Source organism: Colletotrichum fructicola (genome assembly GCF_000319635.2).
Source record: "Colletotrichum fructicola Nara gc5 chromosome Unknown KSG_Nara_v1_contig06, whole genome shotgun sequence".
Lineage (NCBI taxonomy): Eukaryota > Fungi > Ascomycota > Sordariomycetes > Glomerellales > Glomerellaceae > Colletotrichum > Colletotrichum fructicola.
In genome coordinates this window covers 3,305,571-3,319,346 of record NW_027094056.1, presented here as the reverse complement: position 1 = coordinate 3,319,346, position 13,776 = coordinate 3,305,571, and the positions used below count along the sequence as shown (strand labels likewise).

At 55.9% G+C, this 13,776-nt stretch overlaps 4 protein-coding genes across 4 annotated transcripts; 1 reads left to right on the top strand and 3 right to left on the bottom strand.

Moving 5' to 3' along the window:
• Positions 1 to 33: 33 nt before the first annotated feature.
• On the bottom strand, positions 34 to 3,801 carry hex-1 (Woronin body major protein; the record flags this gene model as incomplete). The annotated part of the gene is made up of 4 exons (XM_066152492.1): positions 34 to 560; positions 789 to 1,297; positions 1,957 to 2,351; positions 3,772 to 3,801. The coding sequence occupies 4 exons, from the start codon at positions 3,799 to 3,801 to the stop codon at positions 34 to 36; spliced, it is 1,461 nt and encodes a 486-aa protein (XP_066008205.1).
• A 3,432-nt stretch (positions 3,802 to 7,233) lies between these two features.
• On the top strand, positions 7,234 to 10,492 carry mtr1 (Ribosome quality control complex subunit 2; the record flags this gene model as incomplete). Its single annotated transcript, XM_032028710.1, has 2 exons — positions 7,234 to 7,581; positions 7,643 to 10,492. The coding sequence occupies 2 exons, from the start codon at positions 7,234 to 7,236 to the stop codon at positions 10,490 to 10,492; spliced, it is 3,198 nt and encodes a 1,065-aa protein (XP_031891514.1).
• Positions 10,493 to 10,618: 126 nt separating this feature from the next.
• On the bottom strand, positions 10,619 to 11,347 carry CGGC5_v011186 (uncharacterized protein; the record flags this gene model as incomplete). Its single annotated transcript, XM_032028711.1, has 1 exon — positions 10,619 to 11,347. The coding sequence occupies one exon, from the start codon at positions 11,345 to 11,347 to the stop codon at positions 10,619 to 10,621; it is 729 nt and encodes a 242-aa protein (XP_031891513.1).
• Positions 11,348 to 12,178: 831 nt separating this feature from the next.
• Positions 12,179 to 13,289, bottom strand: CGGC5_v011185 (uncharacterized protein; the record flags this gene model as incomplete). The annotated part of the gene is made up of 3 exons (XM_066152491.1): positions 12,179 to 12,356; positions 12,925 to 13,224; positions 13,276 to 13,289. 3 exons carry the CDS (start codon positions 13,287 to 13,289, stop codon positions 12,179 to 12,181), a joined length of 492 nt encoding a protein of 163 aa, XP_066008207.1.
• Between the last annotated feature and the right edge of the window lie 487 nt (positions 13,290 to 13,776).

Genomic DNA, 13,776 nt, shown 5'->3' with positions numbered 1-13,776 from the left:
ACATAGCGCGTGGTGGCGGTGACGCTCACACGCTTACAGACGGGAGCCGTGGATGACCTTGACGTCGACGGCGAGCTCGCGGCCGGCGTCGTTGAGGACAAGGACGCGGACGGAGCCACGGCCGGACTCGAAGGCGCTGTTGAGGCGGGACCAGAGGTTGGACTGGTCAATGACAGGCAGGTTGGGCTTGACATCGCCGGTCTCGGTCATGGCGGTGACGTGGCCGTCAGAGAGGTCGAGGACACGGTACTGCTTGAAGATGGGGCCGAGCATGGTCTGGACAACGACGCTGGGGGAGGGGTGGGCGATGAAGGAGGACTCCTCGTGAAGCTGCTTGGTGAAGAGGTCGACACCGAGGTAGCGGTACTGGCCCGTGGCGGCGGAGGTGGAGATCTTGATGACCTGGCAGGGGCGGCCCTGGAGGATCAGGAAGTCACCGAGGCGGATGTGGTGGCAGGGGATGGTGACGGTGTTGGGGAGGAGAGGGGCACCGGTGTTGCCGGGGGACGAAGGGCGGGAAGCACCACGGATCTCGGCGATCTCGTAGCCGGTGGAGCTGCCTTTATGCGGGTGAGCAATCTTGTCAGCCAGCTTGTGAAGACCCTGGCGGAAAGAGTGATAATGACCTGGTGCGGCAAACACCTGTTCAGTTCTTGGACCATAGTGGGGGAGAGCACACTGCGCAAACCGAAACACACTGAAGCCAAGAAAGCATCGCAAGGGGGGTCATCACACCAGGGCCTTTGGGGGTTTTGAAGCCCGGGTGGGATGGGGGAGTAGTAACATACCTTGCTCGTCGTAGTAACCCATCTTGTCGGACTTGTGCTGGGGGGCAGACACGTGGGAGGGTTCGATAGTCTCTTCGGTGACCTTGATGGTCTCCTTGAATTCCTGGGGGCGAGGGCGCTCGGAGTCGACGGTGTACTCGTCGACGTGGGAAGCGGCGGGGCGGTGGTGGTGGTGGTGGTGAGAGGGGAAGTGGGAGGAGAGGTGAGAGTGGTGGTCGGAGTGGTGGTGGTGAGAGTGGTGGGAGTGGTGAGAGGAGGAGTGGTCGGACTTGTGGGAGTGACCCGAGACCTGAGAAGAACCGGAGTGGTGAGAGTGAGCGGGCAAAGCCAAGGGACGTTGCTCGATGGTGACCTCTTCGCGGTAGTAGCTGGGCTGAGCGCGTTGACGGTACTGGCGTTCGATTCTATCAATCGGATTTACCAGGTGCTCGTGGTGACGGTGGTCGACTTGGACACGAGTGTCGTTGTTGAACTCGTTGGTGGTGTTGTGGAAGTGTTGGTGGACAGGGCTGGAGAAAAGGAAAAGAGAAGAAAGGTCAGTCGAATGTTTGGATGGGATAGATGAGTGAGATAGGTGAGTTGGGGGGGAAGAGCTTGATGGGGAAGCTTTTTTGATCCAGTTGACATGTTTGATGTGACATGTTGTTACTTGGCCAACTGCGGACTAGGGTCCCGGGAGGAGGCGCCCAGGGTCCATGGTCGGCGGCTCGTAATGGACAAGGGTAGCAGAGGAAATTTGGTGAAATACCGGGGCCCGAGCTGAGGCGGTCCCGCGGCTGGGGACAGGGGAGGAGGGTCGGAAGAGGCAGAGAGAGGAGGGCCAAGGGGAGGGGGGATGGGGAGGCGGTGACCGCGTGTGGGTTTGTGGTGTTTGGGGGTGTGTGTGGAAGAAAACAAACGGGCTGGGTGGGATGGATACCGAGAGAGAGTGAGTGAGAGGCAGAGAGACAGACCAAGAGGTGAGGGAGAGAGAGAGACCGTTGTTTCTCCAGATGTCCGGACCCCCCATCGATTGGAGGGTCCTTTTCTCTGGAAGCTCAAGGCCAACTCTCTCCGTCCTTTTCTGGCTCTCTTTCTCTCTCTCTCTCTCTCGAGCTCAAATTCTCTCTCGGGAGGTGCTTTGGGATTGCTTGCTGGACACAATGAACGGGGGACAAAAGACACATACCGGAACTCCTCAACGTAGGTGTGGGACTCGACCTTGGGACCGGGACCGGGACGGTGGTAGTGTTCTTCGATACGGACCTCTTCGGTGACGCGGTGGTCCTTCCTGGGAGGGGGAAGTTGTTCTTGAGGGAACGAAGAGACGTGACCTTCCCGTCCGGGCTTGTGAGGCTTCTCGGGGAGTTTGATCTCAAGCTCTTCGTGGGTAGTGGTTACTGTCTGGGTCTGGGTCTGGGTTTGTGTCTCGCTCTCCTTGTAGGTGGAGGGGAAGACGCTGAAGGGGACGGGAATGCGCGCTTCAAAATCCAGATTGGCGGCCTTTTGGGCGCAACGAGGAGAATCTTCTAAGCGTTCCCGGTAGAAGGAAGGCAAAGAAGAGTATCCTCTTGCTTCGTTTTCCTAAAAAAACAAAGGAGAAGGGGAAAGTGGGAAGAAGCCGGTCTTTGGTTGACTCGCGCTTCTTTTGCTTTCTGGTCTTCTGCTTTGGATTTGGAGGAAGAAGTCGGTGATTCTGCGCGAGGGAAGCGTTGGGCAGAAAGATGGCTTGAAGCTTTGGTGATGGATGGCGAGAGAGGGAAGAAGGAGGGAGAAGAGGGTCAGGCGAGATGTGCGATGCGGATTGGGTTTTGAAGACGGGGGGCTGGGGGAGATGGTTGGATGGATCAGAAGTGTGAGATGCAGAAGACCGAGGGCTGCTGAGCCTGTGAGGTTGCCGGGCCAAGCAAGGGTGGTGTGTCTCGAGTCTCGTATGTGCGTGTGTGAGTGCGAGTGTGAGTGAGTATGGACGAACGTGTGTACCGCTGCCGTGCGTGCGTGTGTGTGTTTGACTTGACGGTTCGGAGGCGAGGTATTCGACAAGGAAGCTGGACCGAGTGAAGCACGGAGTGATATTGAACGAGGCTTTGGTGAGAGTAGATGTGGGACTGGCGGCAGAAAAGTGCGATATGAGTGGTTGGAGCGGATGGATGGATGCTGGATATATGGAGCTGGGTCTGGCTTGATGTCGACTTGTACTCTTTTTTTTTTCCTTCCTGGAACCGACGACAGGAAGTTGGCTGCTAGTACGAAGGTCCGTCCGGGAGTTTGATAGACGGAGCCAAGTCCTGACTGGTGGTGACTGGCGTCTGTCTGTGGGATGACCAGGACCTGGCTAGCACTTAGTGTACATTCGCGCAGCAATTAGCAGACAGACGACATCCAATGTGTCGGTGGGAAGTACCCCCAAGATACGGATACACGCAGTACCTTAGTTGGTAGTGTCGTATGGCGTGTGCGTGCGCCGCCGCGAGTGTCAAGTCAAGACTCTCTCGCTCAATCAATGATGGAAGGCCACGGGCGGGAGCGAGATGAGAACAGATTGAACCAGCCTTCCCAAGGGTGGTTTGGCTGGGGATTGAATCGCTCGATGGCTGCCGAGGGTGCGTGTGTTGTGGGCAAATGTTTACATTGGCTCCCGTCACTTGCAGCTGTGGATATTCCATTGTTTATTCCCGCCCAATTGGGACTAGCCGGCAGCACCAGAGCGGGGCCGACCGGGGTGGAGTTCTGCAGCTCGAAGCTTTGACGCCCTGGCACGCCTGGGACACCCTGCAGGAGCTGCCTTGGATGCCTTCACTCACACTGAGGATTGAGGATGGTGGCAGCCTTGCAAATGAGGTTTCGGCAGGTACGAGCTCCCAGGACCCACCTCGGTTGCGACCTTGGGCTGGATCGATTCCTACCTCAGCAGTACGAATACCTACCTACCTTGCTACCTTACCTGGTACGGAGCACGAGGTAGCAGCGTACCAAGGAGTTCCCTCCGTGGCCTTCGTCTCACCTTGTTTGTGTGGCCTCTGATCCTCGCCATGCTGAGTCGGCCTCACATCTCACTCCCGCTTCCAGTCTCACCAGCAGCACCAGCTCCGGCCACCGTGGAAACAGCGCCTAAACCAATTGACGGCCCAACGTTGGTCGTACGGTGCCAATTGGCCCAACGGAGCATCGTCATGCACTTGCGATCATTTCGAGGCATCTTTGCAGCCGTCTTCATGCAAGATGCTGCCGCCACGACTGCCACTACCGGACGACTTTGCACGGAGGACGCGGGCGGCGACGGGAGGCGTCGGGCTGCTTGCTCAGACAGAGCTTTCCACGGAGCTTGCCATGAGGTGCCCATGGGCATGAGGTGCTTGCCTCCTCCCAGTCCCGACCATTGCAACCAAGCCTCCAAGGTCCCCTACAGATCCACTGTCAACAAACCATCGGGAATCAGAATCAGGATCACTTGCTGCTCCCTCTCCACCTCCCAGCCGCTTGCGTTGCGTTGCGCAAGCTCCGACAGTGGGGTTGTCCAGCATTGATTGCCCTGGCGAACTGCTGGAGTCCCGCTCCAGGTCCCGCTTCAACCTCTTGGAGTCCTCAAAGCTGGATGCCGGAGGCTGGAAGCTGGCCTGACCGGCTGACCATCGTTCTCCTCGGCTGTTTCTGGGTCCTTCCCTCCACTGAAGATTGCAGGCCGTATCGTTCACCAGCAACAGATTGCAATCAATTTTGGTCGCAGAACGGCCCCAACCTTCGCAAAACCTGGCATCTGGGCCATCTGTTGGCCCTCTGTCCCTGCTTGAGTCCTTGACAAGAAATCGAGCAGCACTGGCACGGAGCAGCCAACGCAACAAACCGGGACCTTGGACAAAAATAGGGGACCCCCGGATTCCCACCGCGAGTCGCCGAGACTCGAGACTGGCCCAGAAGCTCAGTACGTCGGGAACCTACGAATCATTCCATGTCCCACCGCCTCGCTCGCTACGATCAAGTCGAGTGCCGTGATGGCCGCTACTGCGCGACCGGCCACCAATCAGCAGCCGGCTGTCCTTTCGTGTGTTCGATCTGGTCAGAGACATGGGGACAGAGACACAGGCTACAGCGAGAGACAGGGACGGACGCTAGCTAGGCACGATGAGAAGCCGCGGTCCAGTGTCTCCAGCTGCAACGTCCAGTGCTGCAATTGCGCACTGAATGAGCTGATGGCCGCCTGTCACATTTGGCAGTCTGTTGTTGATGATCCTGACACACTCGATACATCAAAACAACAACCGGACTAGGTGGCTGGGTTTGAAGATCATCGTTTCGACCACGGCCCAAATTGCCCGCTATCGACTGTCTGCATGGCCCCAATTGCCTGACCGCGGCAGCCCGCAAACTCAATTGGCCAGCTCCCAAAGCTTCCCCAACCACCCTCAGCTTCACCCGCCCCCCGACCCTCTCTTTCAGGCCGTCGCCTGCTGATGAGGCCCTGCTGAGAATCAGCAATGGCCGCCCTCGACTACCAATACCGGTCCTGATTTCTGGGCCATCAGCGTCGTGGAATCCCACCATTGGACTGTCGGTCTGCAACCACCGCACAACTTATGCACGTTGACGGTCGCACATGCAAAACGAGGCTGGCTGGCAACTTGCTCTTTCTGTCCCATCTCCCAGGCCTAGCCCAGAGGTTGAAGGCGCAGACGCCGCAGAGATGCAAGAGAGACGCAACCCAAGACTTGGAGCTACCGTACGGATCCTGCCCGCAGCGCCCGAGTGGGGGTCTCATCAAGCCAATGCATGGATGGAGCTCGACCGCCGGCTTCCCCATTTCCCCTGAATCGAATGAGAAGACCTGGACTCTGGAGAGACTTCTCCGCTGCAGGCCTGTCTCCCACAGATGGTTGTTGATCTCTGGGGGAGGTTGGAGATGTTGATAACCTGACGATGTCCCTGGACCTGGCTTTGTTCCAATTGATCTGGGTTTTTGCTCCAGACCCTCGATTGTTCCCAGCCACGCGGTCAACACCAGACCAGACGAACTTTTTTTTTTTCTCGGCACGCACGGGTGCTCCCTTGACACACCCCTGGTTTTCTGGTTGCCCGGACGACGAGAAATTCCCTGGTCCCCGCTCTAGCCGTATGGGGAAGCCACATGTTCGACGCTGGACGATCCTCACCGTAAACCTTCGCAGCAGCGCCGACACATTGGGCAAATTTTGGTCTGCTATCTGATCACATGAAGGCCTTCGAAAATGCGCAAATTTCCACTGATTGTTGTTGTCAGTACGACGATGCGGTAGCGTTTCGAGACGAGCGACTATCGATGGCCAAGGAGGACTCGAGTTGACATGGATCCCATTCCACGAGACCTGAGGACAGAGGCGAGACACTCATGGACGTACGGTCAGACACCGCCACTTGCTCGACCTCCACGGTGATGCGCTGGCCGATGGAGATGGCGGCGCGAATCCAGCGGCGGTCTCGCGACGACGTGTCTATTGGGGCTCCGACGATGCATTCGAACTGCGGCGACAGCTGTACAGTGCTTGTCTGTAGCAGCGCGACAGAGGGCCGAATGCTAGGCGAGAGCCAAATTCCGTTCAATCCAGTTCAGCATGGCCTGGCCTACTCATCTGTCAGTGGTGAATATATCACAGGAGTGGCCTTAGACGAAGGGAATGCCTCATTCTTGGCATTGCGGATGTCTAGCTCTGAAAAAAGACGATCCCACGATGGAGAGGGCCTCCTACCATAGTTTCGATACTTGCGCTCAGTGAAACGGTTCTCTTAAGAAGCCGTGTCTCGTCGACCCCGATTGAGATGTCCCCTCGGCATGCGTAGACGACTTGACGTTCAACCAAAGCCTAGCGGTGACAAAGACACGGCCCTTGGATTAGGCGCCGCTGTCATCGTTCCCGTCTGTCAAACTAGTTTGCAAGTTAGAATACGCCATACCGCGGCCTTGTCTGAGGCCAAAGTTTAGACCTCTTTGCCTTTGTCAGCAGAGCTGTCAGCCCTTAAACCTCTTGAAGCTCGGTCAGCATCAGCTTGTCAGCTTTAGTAGACACTGGGTGACTGGCCACCGAGCTATGGAGCTTGAAGTGTGGCGCCTAATTCGGTCTGCGTCATAGAGTCTGGAAAGGCAGACGTGAGATCTGAGTCAACAAAGTCATAGAATTGATGCAAACCATGCAAAACATGACCAGTATTTAGTGAATTGCATTGGCACTCCTATTATTGCAAGCCTCGGTGTCCATCAAAGGGCATCAAAGGAGGAAGCATCGAAGGCACGTGACGTCATTGTGGCGTTCAATCTTGCAAAGGCGGCTCTTCAGCCACAGTTGCCCCGCGATTATTCAATCACCTCAGAATCTGCCCCTCGTTGTCGTCGATCGCCGCAGTCGGCACACATCTACACCGAAAGCTGCCGCGAAACACCCGGCGCAAACCTTCTACTACTCTGATATAGACTGCCTGAGACTATACAACCGTGATCATGAAGCAACGGTTCTCCTCCATCGACGTCAAGGTCATCGCCCATGAGCTCCAGGAGAACCTGGTCAGCTTGCGCCTGGCCAACGTCTACGATCTCTCCTCCAAGATCCTACTGCTCAAGTTTGCCAAGCCGGACAACAAGAAGCAGCTCATAATCGATTCGGGTTTCCGATGCCACCTCACAGACTTTACGCGCACGACCGCCGCGGCGCCCTCTGCCTTCGTCACGCGATTGCGCAAGTTTCTCAAGACGAGGCGTTTGACCAAGGTCTCCCAGATCGGAACCGACAGAATTCTAGAGTTCCAGTTCAGCGATGGCCAGTACCGTCTTTTCCTCGAGTTCTTTGCTGTAAGTCACCACCACCACCACCAATGTTGCCTTCACAATGCTGATTACTAATTGCGCGCAGAGCGGGAACGTGATCTTGACGGACGCCGATCTCAAGATTCTTACACTACTACGAAATGTCTCCGAGGGTGAAGGTCAGGAACCTCAAAGAGTTGGACTGGAATACTCGCTCGAAAACCGACAAAACTTCAACGGCGTCCCCGACCTCACAAAGGAGAGAATACGAGATGCGCTCAAGGCCTCGGTTGAGAAGAGCGCCGCGGCCGCTGCGGCAGGCAAGAAGAGCAAGTCGAAGCCAGGAGACGAGTTGAGGAGAAGTTTGGCTACGACAATCACCGAGCTGCCTCCAATCTTGGTGGACCACTCCTTCAAAACCACCGGCTTTGACGGTAGCAAGAAGCCAGCTGAGATTCTGGACAATGAGACCCTGCTGGACGATCTTCTGGTCGCCCTTACAGAGGCACGTAGCATAGTCAAGGACGCCACCAGCTCTGCTACTGCTAAGGGCTACATATTTGCGAAGTATAGGAACCAACCGGACGAGACACCGGCAGAGGAGGGGCAAACGAAGAGATCAGACCTCCTTTACGAAGATTTCCATCCTTTCCTACCAAACAAGTTTGCGAACGACCCCACGATCAAAGTCCTCGAGTTTGACGGCTTCAACAAGACCGTTGACGAATTCTTCTCATCCTTGGAGGGCCAGAAGCTTGAGTCTAAACTTTCAGAACGAGAGGCGGCAGCCAAAAGGAAGCTTGAGGCGGCACGGAATGATCAGGCAAAGCGCATTGAGGGTCTTCAGGAGGTGCAGTCACTCAATGTACAGAAGGCCACGGCTATCGAGGCGAACGTGGAGCGTGTGCAAGAGGCAATGGACGCCGTTAATGGTCTACTTCAACAAGGAATGGACTGGATCGACATCAGCAAGCTCATCGAGCGCGAACAGAAGCGCGGCAACCCCGTTGCCGAGATTATCAAGCTACCCCTGAACCTCGCAGACAACACCATTACTTTGTTGCTTGGCGAGGAGGAGGATATTGAGGACGAAGATTCGAACTACGAGACCGACTCGGATGCATCGGACAGCGAAGATGAGGCAGCGAGCAATAAGCAGAAAACAGCAAAGCATTTGGAGGTGGATGTTAACATTGGATTGACGCCCTACGCCAACGCAAGAGAGTACTACGAGCAGAAGCGGTCTGCTGCCAAGAAAGAGGAGAAGACAGTCCAGCAGACGGAGATTGCGCTCAAGAATGCCGAACAAAAGATCCAGGCCGAGTTGAGAAAGGGTTTGAAGCAGGAGAAAGCGGTTCTCGCGCCGATCCGCAAGCAGATTTGGTTCGAAAAGTTTATCTGGTTCATTTCGACCGACGGTTATCTGGTTCTCGGTGGCAAAGACGCCCAGCAGAACGAAATGTTGTACAAGCGCTATCTTCGCAAGGGCGACGTTTACATTCACGCAGACATTCATGGCGCCGCGACTGTCATAATCAAGAACACCCCTAGCGACCCCGATGCCCCGATCCCTCCCTCGACCTTGGCGCAGGCTGGCACTTTGGCCGTCTGCAGCTCGAGTGCTTGGGATTCCAAGGCAGGAATGGGTGCCTGGTGGGTGAAAGCTGACCAGGTGTCCAAGTCTGCCCCGACCGGAGAGTATCTCCCCACTGGAAGTTTCATGGTTCGCGGCCAGAAGAACTTCTTGCCCCCGGCGCAATTGCTATTGGGCTTTGGTATCATGTGGAAGATTAGCGAAGAGAGCAAGGCCAGACACGTGAAGCACAGGCTGTATGACGGCTTTGCTAATTCAGCGTCTGCGCCAGATGCGGTCGACGCTGCGGGAGATGCTGGAGCCAAGGACGACGAAATCGATGACGCGTCTGACATCGGATCTGGTGACGAGGAGGATGACGAGAAGCCTCGTGACAACCCTCTTCAGGGCTTCAGGCAGAACGGGCAAGATGACTCAGAGGAAAAGCTCGCAACTGAAGAGTCGGCCTCTGGCGCTGATGCAGTCGAGCCTCCAGTCGATGAAGTTGAGCAGTTGATGCTTGACGAAGACAAGGCCGCTGAAGCTCGAGAAAAGGAAGCTACCAAGACATCAGAAGAAGAGGAGGAAGAAGATGGTACAGATGAGGGAGCTACTGGAGCTTCTACTCCAGCCGAGGCTGCTGTGCCCGGCCCTCAAACAAGCACGGCAGCCGGCGACAAGGCGCGACCTGCCAAGCGAGGTCAGAAGGGTAAGGCGAAAAAGATTGCCGCCAAGTACAAGGACCAAGACGAGGATGACAGGGCTATTGCCGAGACCTTGTATGGTTCTGCTCGTGGCAAGCAAAGAGCCGAAGCCGAGGCGCAGCTGAAGGCCCAGAAAGAGGCGGAGCTGGCTGCTCAGAAGGAACGACGCCGCGCGCAGCACCAGCGCCAGCAGAAGGAGATTGCCGAGCACGAAGAGGTCCGTCGTCTGATGAATGAAGAGGGTATCGAGGTGCTCGACGCCGAGGAGATGGGTAAAATGACTCTGTTGGACAACCTCGTCGGCACACCTCTGCCAGGGGACGAGATTCTCGAGGCCATTCCTGTCTGTGCACCGTGGAATGCTATGGGCAAGTTCAAGTACAAGGCGAAGCTCCAGCCCGGTGCGGTGAAGAAGGGCAAAGCTGTCAAGGAGGTGTTTGAGACGTGGAAGGCAGTGTCTGCCAAGAAGGGTGTTCTTGATGAGCGTTCGCAGGACAGCGAGAAGATGTGGCCGAGGGAAGTTGAGTTGATCAAGGCACTCAAGCCCGAGGAGGCTTTCAACTGCGTGCCTGTTGGCAAGGTGAGGGTGATGATGGCTGGTGGTAGCAGTGGCGCCGGCGGTGCCAAGGGCCAGCAGGGCAAGGGCGGTCGTGGTGGAAAGGGGTCTAAGAAGAAGTAGGAGAGCCTCGAAGGCGAAGTTAGGCATGCTTTCTCTTACACCTATATTAGATGCCTGAATAAGCGGCGATGGTCCGCTCGCTTCTAATCATGCTGTGTCTATGCCACTTCCCCATGCTCGTGGTTCCTAATTCTTCTTGGCCATCGCGAATGCTCTCAAAATATCAGCCTTCTGATGCTCCGAAGTCCAGTCGAATTGGAACTTCCCAGAGCGATCCGCTTGCACCTCCGCCTCCGTAGCCCAAACAAAAGCCTCGTGCTCCTCGGGATCAATCACGACCTTGGCGTCGCCCTCGCCGTCCGTCTCAACCTCGACGAGATACGTAAACTTCCTCCACGCGTCGCGACCCTTGGCCGCCTCCGGCGACCTCTCGCCCTCACCGCCCGTCTGCACCGACGGCACCTCCACCGGCTTGCCGCGGATCCCGACGCCGCCGCCGGGCAGCGCGAACCCTTGCTCCCCGGGCCCGACGGGGGCGTCGAGGCTGGGCCCGAAGCCGGCCCATTCGTAGCTGCCCACGAGGCCGAGCACCGTCTTGGCGCGCAGGCCCGTCTCCTCCCACAGCTCGCGGGTGGTGGAGGCGACGAGGTTGCCGTCGACGGCCTCGGCGGCGCCGCCGGGGAGTTCCCACTTGTGCGGGAGGGCCTTTTCGAGGGCGCTGCGCTGGAGGACGAGGACCTTTGGCGGGGTGGCGGCGAGGTTGAGGACGGCGGCGCCAACGGCCAGGCGGTGCGTGACTAGGGTGCGCGGGTCCGTGTCTGTGGTTGACGGGAGCGGGTGGTAGGGGACGAGGTAGGGGTTTAGTTTGGGGAGGGTGGTGTAGGCGAGGGGAGGGTTTGGCGGTGGTGGCGGCATTTTGGACTTGAAGGACTGAGGCGTCGTTGAGAATGCGCGGGAGGTGGTGGTGGTAGGACGAGTGAGGGGGAGGAGGAGGGTGCGGAGGCGTGAGGGACGCATTTGTAGATGGATGCTGCCTGCACCCTTTTCCGTGTCTGCCTTGGGTTGGGTGTATGTGTGTGTTGGTTGGTAGGTGCCTGTTTGTGGCTTTTGAGCGGTGCCTGGTTGGTTGCGTAAGTGAGGTATGACGCTCTGCTTTTTGTGGTTGCGGTGTCGCGGTCGGGGGAGATTGACGCCGTCTCCGAGCGCGGAGGCGGGACGAGGACGTAGTTGCCGATGTGGGGTCGTATTTTCGGGTCCGGTGCGGAGTGAACTGGGATATTTCCCCGTGTCGGTGGGCTTTGATGCAAGCTTGGAGGTAGTTTTCTTCCCGATTGTGGACGGGTTCTGACGGCTTAAACTTGGCGACCTTATTCTGTGGTATGCATCGAGCTTGATAGCTTCCCTCTGTTCTCCAGCTCATCTGTGATTACTATTCCTCTCCGAGGTATCTGCACGTGCCCTGGTCGATGAGGTTCATTTAGCCGTTGAACCGCGTTGTTTGCTCTTGTCTTGTTCAACAAACACGGGCCCCGCTTGAAGTTCGGTGACCCGCCTGCTGTAACCTGCTCGCTTCCAACTCGCGAGCGCGAGATCTCGCTTTGGCTGCTGCCCTAGGTCGCCAGTCAAAGCTTTTAACATTACTATGCGTTGCTCCTGTTTCTTTAACCAGATTTCCAAATGAGGGCAACATAATAAGTTTGATATACATAAGAGGATGAGTAGTACGTGTACTCATTGACAGCTTGCTCAGTAGGCAAGGGCGTAGTTGCTGAAAGAGATCCTTCTGGTCACCACCGTCGTCATCACCGTCGTCTTCATCGTCGTCTTCTTCGTCTTCTTCGTCTTCTTCGTCTTCTTCGTCTTCTTCGTCTTCTTCGTCTTCTTCGTCTTCTTCGTCTTCTTCGTCTTCTTCGTCTTCGATCTCCTAGTCTTGTTAGAGGGTCTTGGTAACTGCGTACAACATAATGCTTCGCAAGGAATCTGTAAAGTGCTGTTGAATGAAGGTCGCAATGACTCCATTGCCCAACACCTGCAAATACTTGTCAAGTCCACCACAATGGAGTTGAACGAACATGTCTGCCAATAACTGATGGCAAACAACTCTTGTAATAGGCACATGACAGCTGCTGACTATAACCAAGACAATGCTCAACCAGAAGCAGAAGTTGCGGTCGCGCTTGCGCTTTTTTAACTATCTGATTTGACGCTTGAAGCAGAGGCAGCAAACCGATGATACACCGCTGAGGTAGAAACCCAGGACCACGACATACGTCAATGAACGCCAAAACAGAAGAGACTCATTCTGGCATAATATAACTGTGTCAGCAGAGGGGCCAGGTGCAGATAACTTGCCGTGGGCACGAGGTTTAAACAGGCTATGACTTCGGCGAGCACTGCCACCTGGACCGAGTTCCACGCTAACAACAGACTTGTCACGGACGCTTCAACGACTAGATATGTTGACACACTTGAGCTTGAACACAGCTACCCACAAGAGAGCAACTGGTCCTCCCATTAGATCTGAGATCCGGGATATCGAGAGCGCATGCAACGGCAAGGTCCATTCCAGTCCGTCGATGAACAAGGGCACAGGAAGAATGGAGATGTAGAGCAATGAAAGCGGGTTCTGAGGGTGTGTCGACGTGTAATTAGAGTACTTTCGCCGCACGTCTTCGGGAATGGCGACTAAGACGTCCATGTTGATGGCGTGCTCGATCAGAGTGATAAGCAAGGTGTTGTGAAATAAGAAAGCGTGACGCCGGTTTGAGTAGTTTCGATAGTAATACTGGGGACTAGAGTCTTTCGTTTGCACAGCACCGGCATGGGAACAACGCGATATTTACTTGCACCAACGCATTCTTCTCCGGATCCTTCATGATGGACTGGCTTACACGATAGGAACAGTAAAGGTCGTCGTGAAAGAGAAATTGGGCCGTGAGCGTGGATGGCAAGTCGGAGGAAGATGGCCACCCTTTTATCCTATTACCGAGCGATGCTAATAGAATCAGATTTGCGTCAAGAATTGAATTTAAATTGTATTGTTCATCTGAATATATCGGATCTTTTGGCTGTGAGGACGATCTTGAGGAAAACGGTACTGGCTCTTATTTCTTGGCATATCCTTGAATCTTCAGCGGGCTTTGGTGACAGAAATGTCTGCAAGGAGACCACGTTCCAAGCTGTTCGCTTCTGGCGGTAATGGAGTTTGTCTTCAATAAAGCATTTACCAAAGTTGGAAGGTGCCGCATCCGGTATGCCTTTCGCAGGTATGTCATCAGTTCCACCAGTTCCACCTGTTCCCTGGTCCACGACCGGGGAGACAGGCAGCAGGGCCGGGAATACGT